Genomic DNA, 12,731 nt, shown 5'->3' on the forward strand with positions numbered 1-12,731 from the left:
GCAGGAACCGTGTTCATTTAGTTTAATTTAATGATTTAAGTCTTCTTCCTAAACACCTGTATTCCCCAAATAACTTGCAAATTGTTCAAGCCATTCCTGATTCATTCAATGCTTTAATTTCTAAATATATGATACACGTTTATAAAAATCTAATGGAAAGAGGAAACCTAGATTAGTCTACTGTTACCAATAAATGATTCATGTATCACAATGTGTCTCCTTTGGTACACTGTCAACAAAAATAGTTAATTCCACATTGTAATGATATAGTAATATTATGGTACATTCTTACTGCACATGAAAGATGGTTATGTACAGTAGCAAAAGCCAAACATTTCTGTATTTAGCATCACTCATAATGAGAAAAGTGCACGGACAAAATAATTTATATAAACATCCTTTAATCATGATTGCCAAACATATGAATTAAGGCATATACAGTATAAAAAAGCAACAGCAGGTTTCATGTTTATACGATTTCAGTGTGTTATTAACTGGATACACCGGGTGAATGAACTGAACATACCAAGCAGCCTTTATAAGACAACATTGTGTCTCCCAAAAGATGACAGCATTTTGTAAACAGAGTTCATAGCACTATATTCAAGTAATAGAATGATCACTGATACTATGCAGGTAAGGTGTTGTGTAAGTGAGGCGGAGCCACTGATAGACAAGGTTGGGCCATTGGAAGTTCTCTTACTTAGTAATAATAGTTCCACCCCACATGATGCGAACATTGGATTACACTGCATCATGCTATTTTGTCAGAATGGGAAGAATTGGTAAACATTAATTATTTTTGGCTTGATCTCATATTACTCAATGTCGCAATGATAGCCTACAAATAAAATCAAGCCTAAGTTAGCAATTTTTATTGTGTCACATATTTGTAACAGTTCGTTTTAATCAGACTCCTCTGAATTAGCTGAATCAATTGCATTAGTGTTACTATATAACTTTATTTTAAAGGTTTGCAGACAATGAGACACCACTTTTGTCAATACTTTCCTTACTCTTTTGGCCAAAAGGTGTATAACATACAGGATTCCTGACAGCTCCTAATTAAAACTGCCAGGCCAATCCAAATGGTTTTACCATTGGCTACCACTGCTCTAAATAAAGTTCTGTATGACACAAGATGAAGTCACTATGATCTAAGTTGATGGAGCGCACCTTCTGGCAGCTATTTTGGATTGAGCATACAATGTTAGCAACCTAGCTAACTACAGTATCTGATAAGGTGACTGTGGCATCAATCTGATTAACTATTCTATCAGATTTGTACAGCAGCTATCAGAAGCTAATGTTAACATAGAGGCTGTGTTCGAAACCAGTCCATCTACTAGTAAACTCCATTTAATTTAAATGTCTGAATTCTGAGCGTGTTAATGTGTACACAACATAGTACCATCAGAAATTACACAATGGAACAAAAAAACTGTGTACATTCTATAAATGAGAAAAGTACAGATGTGGGTCCCAACAGCTGTCAATAATGATGCAAAAGGGAGCGATACTCTCTTTTTCCGGAGCCCATCTGATCACATTCACACAGTTACACATTCACACCCGGAAGCTGCTCAGTACAACCACAGTCTGATCTGCGGCCACTGAGCAGCTCCACTGGCGTAGCCTTGAGGCTCGAGGGCACCTCAGTTGGGAAAGAGCTGCCTTTCACTTTACCCACCCAGCCTGTCTGCCTGGGTCTTAAACCGACGACCTTACGATCACAGCCAAGTATCCATTAGAGAGAAGTCAGTGAGTGAACAAGGGAGTGATTTCGAACACAGCCAATGATGAGTGACTTTGCTCAATGATCCTACTCACTATTTAGCTGTTATTTCTCTTATCATGCAGCAGAAAGCTCTATTTATGCAACTTAAGAGAAACTGGTTACCCTATTCAACTGGCAGTAGATGAATTTGGCATGTTTGTGTGGAACATGTTGTGTTTTGTGCTAATATCAGCAGGATACTACAATTATGTGAATGCCAGATGGAGGAGCTTCAGAGTTTCAGTGGGAGAAAAAGACAGAAATGGAAACATACAGTATCAATCACAGACATCCACCATGACTTGACCCAACATTGTTCTCTTGAATGCGTGATGGATGATGCACCAGAATCTGTTCGACACCTGTTGCTGACACGTCTTTGCGGTAGAGATGTGGCAGTGGTTTGGCACCATTTGTTAAAGCTGACAATTCTGTCTATCAGAGGCTCTGCGGTGAGCTAGTTAGCTTGTAGGAGGCATGGGAGCAGGGGCAGAGCAAAGGATTGTGGGACCCTTCACAAGGGTGCATCCCTCAAAATGTGGGCATCTTATTCAGCGGACAATTCCAGTGTGATTTACTGAATTCCTGCATCACCATGTTGTTTTCCATCGCTGTATTGGCTTTCCAACTGTCTTCTTGTTTAATTCCACTTTTATTTAACCCTTGGTTATTATTCAAAATAAATACTCTGAAATAAACGTCTTATTTTATGACTCAATCTTTGTACGGCTGAGTCTAGAGCTTGAGTTACACTACACTCAAAGCTAAACTGAATTTAGCATGTTCTCAAACTGCTGTTTAATATGGCGCTGCAAGCAAATGCTTTGATATACAACTTGTAAGTTCCTTAAAAGACGTAAATCTACAAAAACAGGTCTAACATCCTATGGCAAGCATGAAAATTTTGACTGACAAAAGATGATGCTTCTTTTTGGTCACATATTCACTATTGTACCTGAGCAAAACACCAAATTCCATTTAGTTTGAGTATAGTGGCGACTGTAGTGGTAATAATAAAGAAATGAATGATAGAAATGAGCAAAGATTCATGTAAACAGTGAACTGGAATTGCCCTTAAGAATGCTGTGACTCAAAGTAGAACTGGCACATGTGTCTTAGAAAGAATGCCTTTAGCTTAGCACACGCTCACCAGCATCCATCATTAATAGCCATTTATTTGATAGCCCCAGGTTGTACTTTTGATTGAAGCATGTTTACTTGAACTTGTTGGAATCATATTCAACAATCCTTGAACAATCCTTTATTTTATGTTTTTTTTTTCTTGTGTTCACTGAATCAAGGAATGGTCTAAATTTGAATTGTGTAGCCTACCAAAGTTGACAGAAACAGCAGCTTATATATCTGTATAGTGATGACTGTTATCGTGGTTAGCGCTATGGTTGAGGTGCGGTTAGGTTTAGGCACAAAAAGTAGGTCAGGATTGGTTGAAAATAAGCTACTTGGCTAATGTTAGGAAACTTTGTTTTCATTTGGCATAACAATCTTACCGTAAGGTCCATTTAGTAGCTATTCTGGAGCTTTCAAACATATCGTACAATTACTCAGCTGCCATGAAATTGTAGTTGGACTGCAAAAAATCAACTTTCAACTGTGATGCAAACATGAAGTGATGAAAATTTGAATATTCATGCCAACTGGGTAATCTGCTGAGGAAGATGGTGTGAAACAACTGAAAGCTCCAGATCAGCTGTGGATCGGACCCTACTCTGTCATTGACTGCTGGTAGCAGACAGGAAAGAAACAGCAGCTTCCAGCACCGAAGTAGCATGCCAGTAGATCGTATAGGATCAATATGTTTGGGAGAACAATCTCCTGAAGCTCCAGAGGTGCAAACTGGGGCTAACATTCTCTAATTGACACACGTATCCTCAGCTCTAACCGAAAGGGAAATGTGCACCCTAAACTACATCGAAGGACAAACTGCTGCACATAAACTCAAGTCAGTTAATAAAGAAACAGCGGTTCTGTTCCTGCTGGTTTTTCCCACTCTGCCCGCAGCTCCCCTGCATGGCTGATGGAGATCAACATAGAGTACGATAAAGCATGTTAGTGCTCTGCCATGAATCTGTACAGAATATATACACCACTGGGTTCCTACATGGCACTGGGCAGGTCGATGTGAAGGTTTACTCTCACATAAAGACAATACAATCAACATGGTTACGCTCAAGTACAGGTTAGTAATACAAATGTAGCGTCAGCACTATGGAGGGAGGAGGACAACTTCAATAATCATAATGAGAATAATAAGGATAATAATAGACTTTTTAGCTTCCTAATGCTGCTTCCCAACAGGAGTTTAAAAAAAACATCAACACTATTGGGATAATGTAAGTCGTCAGTACATTCAGTCATATCATCGTCATAATACACTACGATAAATGTGCATTTCATAAAGCTGCGGCTGGGCTGAGTGCACGGCGCTCTGAGTTGTTTCCTTTTATACATGCCGCCCGCTTCTGTCAAAATCCTGCAAAACTGAAAGCTCCAAAAGTCAGTGATCTGGGTTTTCATACAGATAGTTCCTCCTTCAGAAAGGTCCTCGATCCCGCTCTCTGTACCTCTGTTTGCTCTTTGATGACGTGTTATAAAACAGGTGGTTTTCATTAGTAAGAAATGAAGGAGGTTTTTTAAATTTGTGTTCTCTGCCTCTCAGCGAGGCGAAGCTTATTCAACACCATGGAATTGATGTCTAATAAATCTGCCATTCCTCATGTGAGACGTGGTCACATGGTCCTACTTCTTTCCGTCGCTCTCTGTGGAGACAAGAGGACAAAACATAGACTTTCAGACAAACGCACTGTGGTCAGACTATTGGTTTGATTTCTTACTATATCTAACAAACGACAGACGACCACTAGTTGTCCTTACACACTGCTCCTTTGAGCCTTCAGATAAAACTAGATGACTAGAAAAGTGTCTGCTGCTGTACCACCAGACCACAGAGCAGCTTCTTTCCCCAGGTAGACAATGATAACAAAAACAAGTCTATATCTTAATTGATATAACCATAATGTCATATTTAAATTGTGAATGTGAGAGAACAACATCAGAAAATAATTGACTAGTGATCTTCAGATATCAGGCCTGAATATTTAAAAAACGCTGCTGCTTTGGCTTCAGTGGAAAACTGCTGCTATACTTCATCTTTGCTGCTGTGTGTTCCCACTGTCAGCATCACTCATGTTAATCTCCTCTATTTCAAAGCAATTACCATTTACAGATAACTACAGTCTTTGCACCAGTGAGGTAATCATCACATTATGCTGTTTAACTGCCTGGCAGGTACCCTTTGCATTATTTCACACCTTCACACAAATGCAGTGATACATGGCCGATAAAAAAATATATGGAAAACACTGCAAAGTGGATAATTATTTGCTGGATGACAATTTAGGCAACAAGACACAAGCCCCAGAGAGTCGATTATGAGGTGAGCTGTTACTCCCAGTAGAGAGGGCTTAGATATCTGACGTATTGAACCACCAGACGCAACTGTTCTCCAGCTTCTTCTGCTCCCAGTTTGCATTTTATGCAAGAAAAAATGAGCCACTTCACTTCATAAGAGTTGAGCTTGGTGGTAAATCTCTTAGTCCGCAATCCACACTGAGGCACAGCTGAGTTGACAAAGATATTTTACACTGAAACTCACAAATCATGTAATAGAAGCCACAACAAGGTGACAGTCTAGCAGTCTGTAAGTGCAATGCCTTTGGTTGAGGAATTTCATTCTGCAGCCCCTATGGGTAAAAACGGTATGAGCACCACCACCTCATGTCAAAAGGCAAGATTTTGCTCAATAGCAGGGCCAACATAAAACGTTACATCATCGACATATAAGTATTCGCTGCTGTATCACCAGACTATACAGAGAGCTTCTTTTCTCAGACCGTGTGACTCGTCAATTCATCCTCAGTACTATGCCATTAAAAAAGTAGCATTTACTGTCTTTTCTTTTTTTTTAAATAGCCGAGACATTAAAGAAATTATTGTATGTTCCACTTGTTTTTAACAGCTGAAGAAATCAAAAATAACAACAGAAATCAAGATGTTCAAATGAACATGACCAGAACAGGATAAATGAATCAATGTGAACAGTACCACTATTTACCACGCTTTAAATCACTAAACTATCCAAACATAACAATTCAAATCTTGCTAACACAGACATTCCCTGCCCTTCTATATACCTTGAAGGAACAACAGGAAACCAGAGACGCAGTAGATAATTAGTTTGCATTAAGTTCAGATTGGTCACAAGTCTGGTGTTAATGGCACATACTGCAGCTTCAGTGCTGCAAACTTACCAGTAGAGGAGTGTCCCGACACCTGCTGACTGGAGACCAGCGACCTGGAGCTCAACCCTATGTATCAGAGAGCAGTGAGAGAGTGAGAAATCAGCCGTGAAACATCACATTGCAGCAGAAAATTACCCTGAAAACTGCCATTCATTCAACCCTGAACTAAACATTGATAGTAGCAGATGAACTGTAACTACAAGCTGACAAAAAGCTGAAGCCTTGCCTGCCTTTTAAAAGAGAGTGGATTCCGTTCAGCCGGCCTTGGACAAATAATTTTGTTTTTCAATGGTCTTTATGAAAAGCTGAGAGATGTGGTGTTTTTTTCATAGTAGATGGAAAAAAACACACTCTTAAAGAGGAGAACCAGTGGCACAAAGTAACAGCATACATCTAATAAAGTACTGTGTTTGAGAACAATTTCTAAGAAGTTATACTACACTTGTACTATATACTTAATGCTACTATATACTTCTCAACTACATCACAAAGGGAAATATTGTAAATTTTTCTACACTATATTTATTTGACATTTCTGGTTAGCAATACATATAAAGAGTTAACAGATAGATTATGTTTTTTTGTTATAGATTTACATTTCCCAAACTGAATCTACAGAACTGAAATGGTCAATCACTCACAGTTGATGGCAGAAATTTTATCAGCACCTGTATTGATAATCGTCATATTTAATGCAGGTTGCAGGTTGATACATTTTGGGCTCGGTGTGTCGTCGTACCTTGGTAGATGTCGTACTGCCCTGCCATCAGGTTGTAGCTCATACCCAGGTGTGTGTGATGGTGTGTGTGGAGGTGTCGGGCGAAGGACACATGGTTCCTCTCTCGCTCTGTCTCTCTCTCTCCCTCTGGGGAACCCTTCTCGCCAGGCTATACAAAAAACACACATCTGGATTTACACTTTTTATCTAACGTTCTCTGACCCCACAAAGGACATTTACTTGATTAGAGGTAGACTAGAGGTAGCAGTGTGTTGTAGGCAGAGATTAAATTGGGCCGGAGCCCTCCGGAGCTCAGCTCCGCCTCCTCACCTCATCAGTACAGCCAGCAGGAGCTGAGCTCCCTCTGCTTCAGTGTTTCATTGTAATCATGGGTGTAACGACCATTATATGACTTTTTAAAATCATTCATTTGGATCCCCATCAATAAATCAGCCTGTTCACTCAGCGCTGTTTTCAGAGCGCTGTGTCAGAGCTTCATTACTGAATCCGTTCCGCTCGTTTATTGAGATAAAACCTGAACCAATGAAACTCCAGTCCATGTTTTCACTGCTACCGGCATCTTCTCGCACACCGCGCAAGTGCACGCAGGCACACACGGTGCTGCTGACGCACAGAAGGTGGGTGAAGTAACTGTCACAGCAAAATGTTAACTTTGTTAATTTACTGAAACTAAATGTCTGTATTTTTCACCTTTTTGTTTCTGTGATGAAGTCTCTACATAGCTAATGCTACGTTAGCAAATTGTGAAAAGATGAGGAGGGTGAGTAGTTTTCATTTGATTAACCGCCCTCCTCATTAGCTAAACGTAGACGAGCTAATGCTAAGTTAGCGTTTCCCATTAATCAAGTCATTCCGCCACAGTCTCTCACAGAAAAAAAAAAAAAAAGTTACATCGCGACCCCCCCACCACCGCCGTTGATAAAATATGTATTAGCTGATGGTGCAAGGTAAAAAAAAAAAATATTTTGAGAGATAATGGCCGCTGAGTGAAGAAGGGCTCCCCCCTCCTAGGTTTGTGTATATTTTTATTACTAAATAGCAACAACCACTGAGGACTCTTTAGGCTTCCTCTTCTGTCCATGAGATACAGCAAAAAATAATACCCTTAAGTGAGTACTAAAACTTTAAATTTGATTTACAGCTTCTAACTCGAGATGTTTTTCTTTCATGAAGAAGCTGGCTCTTAACAGCTGTCTTCGCATCTTCTTATGTCAGTTTAAGTGGTGGTTTTATTATGTTTGTTCCATTAAGATGTCTGGATGTCATCCTTATTGCCTAAATTCGTGTTTTCTGGCTTCGGTAGCCAAAGTGATTGCAAATGTTCCCAGGGAGAATACAAATCTGTACAAGCCAGAGCAGAGACAACACTTTGGTTTTAGGTCCCATAACAACTTAAAGGATCATATTAAAAATGTTATATATCGATATATATATATATATATATATACATATATATATATATGTATATATATATATATATATATATATATGTTCTTTCAGACGGCCATCAGTTTTAATTTGTCTCACGACACAATGAAACTCGAGTTGAGCAGCAGATATTGGTACTCAGTCTCAGCAATTTCCATGCCTGCAACCATAGCACTGCGGTATCACGGACAAGTGTGTGTGTGAGTGTATAGTTTGCACTGCACTACTACACTTTGGGCCTGCACTATGAAGCAGGATTTGTGGTTAACTTCAGGGTTCACCTCCTACCAGGGTACATCGCCATGAGAACTTAAACTGCACACCTAACATGCTCCAGAGCAGGTAATGTTTGAGATAACAGATCAGCACATATAAAAGCACCACCTTCTGACCGATCCATCTTCTGGAAAATGGCATTTTCATTCGTATAAGATTCAGTGGAGCTTGGTGTGCATGTTGTGAGAGCTGTAGGATGGCCCCCTCTTGTCTTCTATCTTACATTTCTCCTCTTGGCTGCAAGCAGTGTCAAATCCTTTTAATTGCGCTTATGTATAGCGATTTCACCCAATAGCAGAGACTGATAGAAGGAGTAAAGCTGTGTACTTATCAGTCATTTTTTATCTTTTATTTTAATTTGCTCCATTTGATGCCAGAGTGGTTGCGGCTGCAACAATAAGGCTATAAAAATACATCCAAACAGCATAATTTAATTTAATACATCAACGTAATTATACTTCTATTATCTACACTACAATGATGAGGCAGTGATATTATAAGCCCATCAATTCATGCATTTACACTGTCATTAATCTCTTGCCTGCATTTGGCAGCTGCAGCAGTGTTTTTAGCCTGGATTATGTCTTCTACTATTTGTCTAATATTGTGGTTTTCTCTTATAAAATACTCTGCTCTGCTGTGGAAATCCCAGGTTGATAACCAAGTTGATAGCCTGTGTGACCGGAAAACAGAAACATATCCTGGCTATGTTCGTAGAAGAGGCCTCTTGAGAACATACTGTGACTTTGAAAAGAAATAAGTATAGAAAGTGTTTCAATACATATCTCAAACAACTTATAAGTTCATAAGTAAATTAATTGAAACCAATAACTGCCTAGAAAAGAACTACACTTCTTTTTCACTCTTTCATCTGTTTCCATCTTGCTTGCAACCTGAGCCCCCGCCTGACCCTGCATGGAAATCTGATTTGTATGATCCGCATATTTGATTTGGGATAAGCTTTTGACGCCGGATGCCCTTCCTGATGCAAGATGCATATATCCAGGCTTGGGACTGGCAATTAGGAATGCACTGGCTCGAGCATCCACATTGGCTGGAGAGCAACGTGAAAGTGTCTTGCCCAAGGACATTTGACTTGTGGACAGGATTGAAATGCCAGTGCTGTGATCAGTAGATGACCTGCTCCACCTCCTGAGCCACGGCCACAAAAACAATAAAGCAGAACTCTAACAGCTTTAACTCATTGTGGTATGTCTTGTAAAATGTTGGAGATGTTAAGCCTTCTTGGCTATAATTGGACTAATATGTACTAAAACTCCTCCCAGCTCTTCTAATAATTAATTTGCTGTGTATGAGACGTATGTTCTATACCAAATAAATCATCTTTAATAGAAGTGTGATTGAGAGAAATTGCATCAGTTATGTGTCAAGTATCAAGTCTATACGATTTACAAGCAGGGATATCTGATCAGGAAACATCAGATCCGTGCTGTGTTACGAACGTCAGATGTGTGACACTGTGAGCTGAAGGGTGGATGTGGCAGTGAAGTGAGCGATGTCTCACAGCAGGTGATTTTCCATGGTACTGATGGCTCTGCTGCTGCAGAAGCTCCATGGCTGAGGACGAGGAGGAGTCGCCGCTCTGCTTGCTGCTCACCACTCCTCCTCTGCTGGGTGGAGTCACCTCCGACTCCTCCCTGCCCGCCGTCTTACCGTACAGAGGGTAGTGGAAACCTGGTGGACACAAGCAGATACAAAAAGGCAGTCAAAGAAAACATAAATACACATGCACCATGACTTTCGGCATAAAAAATGAAACTTACATTTTGAGGCCTTTATTTGTATATTTCCTGATTTTGTACATATTTACAGTATGTTTTGAGCTTACCTTCGCTGTCTTGTTAACAAATCTGTGAGTGTGTGGCTTATAGCTAACTGGCAAGCTAAAGGTTCAGGGTAACTGATGCCTGTTGACACACCCAGCAGACACTGGGCAACACAGCCCATTGGAGTGGTGTTTGTGTCCATCTGATAAAGTCAACATTCAATCTCCTTTTAGCTACATTTTGGTCTCCACCAACTCCTGAAATAAATATGTGGCTCATTAGCTGCTAAATGTTCAATTTTATTCAGAAATCTAACTCTGCTGTTTAATGGCAAGAAGGGCCTTACAAGGAGCTAAAAGGGTATAAAAAGCTCAGTAGGGCTCCAGAGCTGATGACACTTCAACTGCTTTCATCTCTTACACCTAAATTGATTGAACTTTTGACTTGACTGCTTTTGACTTTTGACATTTTTCAGCGCTTTAACATCAACCAACATCTCAGTTGCGTTAATCTCTTAATCTTCAAATCCCCTACTTTCAGCCCTTCAGGTGTTGGGTCAACTACTGACAGCGATTACAAAGAAACTTAAAAATTCACCTGTCCACAAGGCTTAAAGAATCGGGTTGGTGGTTGACCCATCCTACCAATTCAAAATCGACCTTCCAGCAAATCTAAAACTCACTTATTAGGATGTTTTAGCTTATTGTTTGTTGATTTGAACAAAAACCAATGATTAGTAACATCAGTTTAGCTATTGCCAACAGTCTTTGTGCGAAGCTATGCCAACTGGCTTTTGACTGTAGCTGTATCATACAGTCATGGATCGCAATACGTTGCTTGCTAAGACACGCCCTACTCTGCCTTTGATTGGTTATCTTCATTGGTTGGGTTGGGTAGATTCAGGCTTGAGGAGTGATTAGTTCAAGTAAGAATATCACGGTATGCCAATTTAAGGCACAGCAGGGCAAGTATTAGCAAGAAAAGCAGTTGGAAGGTAAGGTTTCAGTCATGACGGTGCTTTTGTTTTTATCATCTAACCTCAGTCAGACTCTTACCTGGATAATTGTGGACCAGGGTTGGGGACACCCCCCTATAAGAGCCTCCGCTGCTCTCACACATTGCTAGGTAGGGCGAGTAAGAGGAGTGCTGATACTGGATGTAGGGCTGCTGGGGGGTCATGGGAGGAGACACCGCCGCCCGGGCACTCTGGGACTCCTCAGCCAGCCCTCCCATTGGCTCCTGGCCTTGATCATCTAGCCCCTCCAGCCTGTCTGACTCCTCTGCGTCGATGCCCGGCAGCAGGTCGTGGGATCCATGGAGCCTGGCTTTTTTGGCATCTCCGCCTACACCTCCTCCCCTCTCTCCTACGCCTCCTCCTCCTGAAGTCATCTTGGCCCCGGCAGGCTCCACGGTAGTTGCCCATTCTTTTCCCCTGTCTGCTTCACCCTCCTCGGCCTCCTCGCCATGTTGACTCTGTAGCTCTGAGTATTTGCTGTGAACCAGGCAGTGAGCCCAGGCCGGGCCGTCTGAGGGCTAGATCGATGGGGACAAGTGTTGGTGCTAGATGCAGTGTTTCCCCTATAATTCTTTGTTAACAGTGGTGGGTGGGAGTCATTTTGGGGTCAGTTCAACTTCGGTCCACGTCTTTGTCCCAGTTTTTGTTTATCTGGCCAGTTATAGAGCTAAAACAAAATACCTATTTCATAGGTCTTAATGTTAACCCTGAAGCATTTTGTCTCTTTTGTGTTTTTTGGCAGGAAAAGAAGGATAATTTATGACTTTCATTTTCTTTTTAGCAGGGTTGGAGAATTTCTTGCTGCGGTGGCCCACCGCTGCTGAATGACTATAGAGGAAACACTGTGTAGTTGAGTGAACAGAACCATAGACAGACCATCTATCACTGGCTCTGGGTGTGATGTTGATGAAGGATGACGACGTTTCAACAGCAGGCGGCCATTCACAGGTGGGATGTGACGAGTGTGGCATCCCTCTCAATGACACGAATCAAGACATGTCTCACACATGATCAACTGCAGAATTTTGGCCAAACTAGAAGGAAAAATCAACCTAGCCACCCAAACAGAGCTTTCATTCACATCATACAACCTTTTTACATAACCCAGCATGGCTAGAGTATGCAGTTAACTGCATCATGAGATGACATGGTTAAAAATCTGTACAAGCTTTCTGAAAAAGCAGCTCATATCAAAACAAACACTTGTGTATTAGAAATGTTTTCTTTTGTTTCTTTATGTGTTCGTTTGTACATTTACAGCTAAAGTGAATTATTCATTTCCCCCATTAATTCTTACTCTTAACATTAAAAACATCTGCATCCATCGAAACCAAACTACATGATTTTAATTATACCAAAATAATTTGAGTATTATGCCAAGGAAGAGCTA

General features: G+C 40.7%; 1 protein-coding gene across 1 annotated transcript in view; it reads right to left on the minus strand.

Moving 5' to 3' along the window:
- Positions 1-381: 381 nt before the first annotated feature.
- The window catches only part of znf608 (zinc finger protein 608), a 52,255-nt gene continuing 39,905 nt past the window's right edge, over positions 382-12,731 (minus strand). Inside the window, exons 5-9 of the mRNA XM_030416527.1 lie at positions 11,382-11,859; positions 10,065-10,234; positions 6,836-6,983; positions 6,106-6,162; positions 382-4,554 (exon numbers count right to left, since the gene is read on the minus strand). Coding sequence (XP_030272387.1) covers positions 4,535-4,554; positions 6,106-6,162; positions 6,836-6,983; positions 10,065-10,234; positions 11,382-11,859 — 873 coding nt within the window. The 3' untranslated portion in view covers positions 382-4,534. The remainder of the gene's footprint in view (positions 4,555-6,105; positions 6,163-6,835; positions 6,984-10,064; positions 10,235-11,381; positions 11,860-12,731) is intronic.

Source organism: Sparus aurata, chromosome 5 (genome assembly GCF_900880675.1).
Source record: "Sparus aurata chromosome 5, fSpaAur1.1, whole genome shotgun sequence".
NCBI classification, from domain to species: Eukaryota; Metazoa; Chordata; class Actinopteri; order Spariformes; family Sparidae; genus Sparus; species Sparus aurata.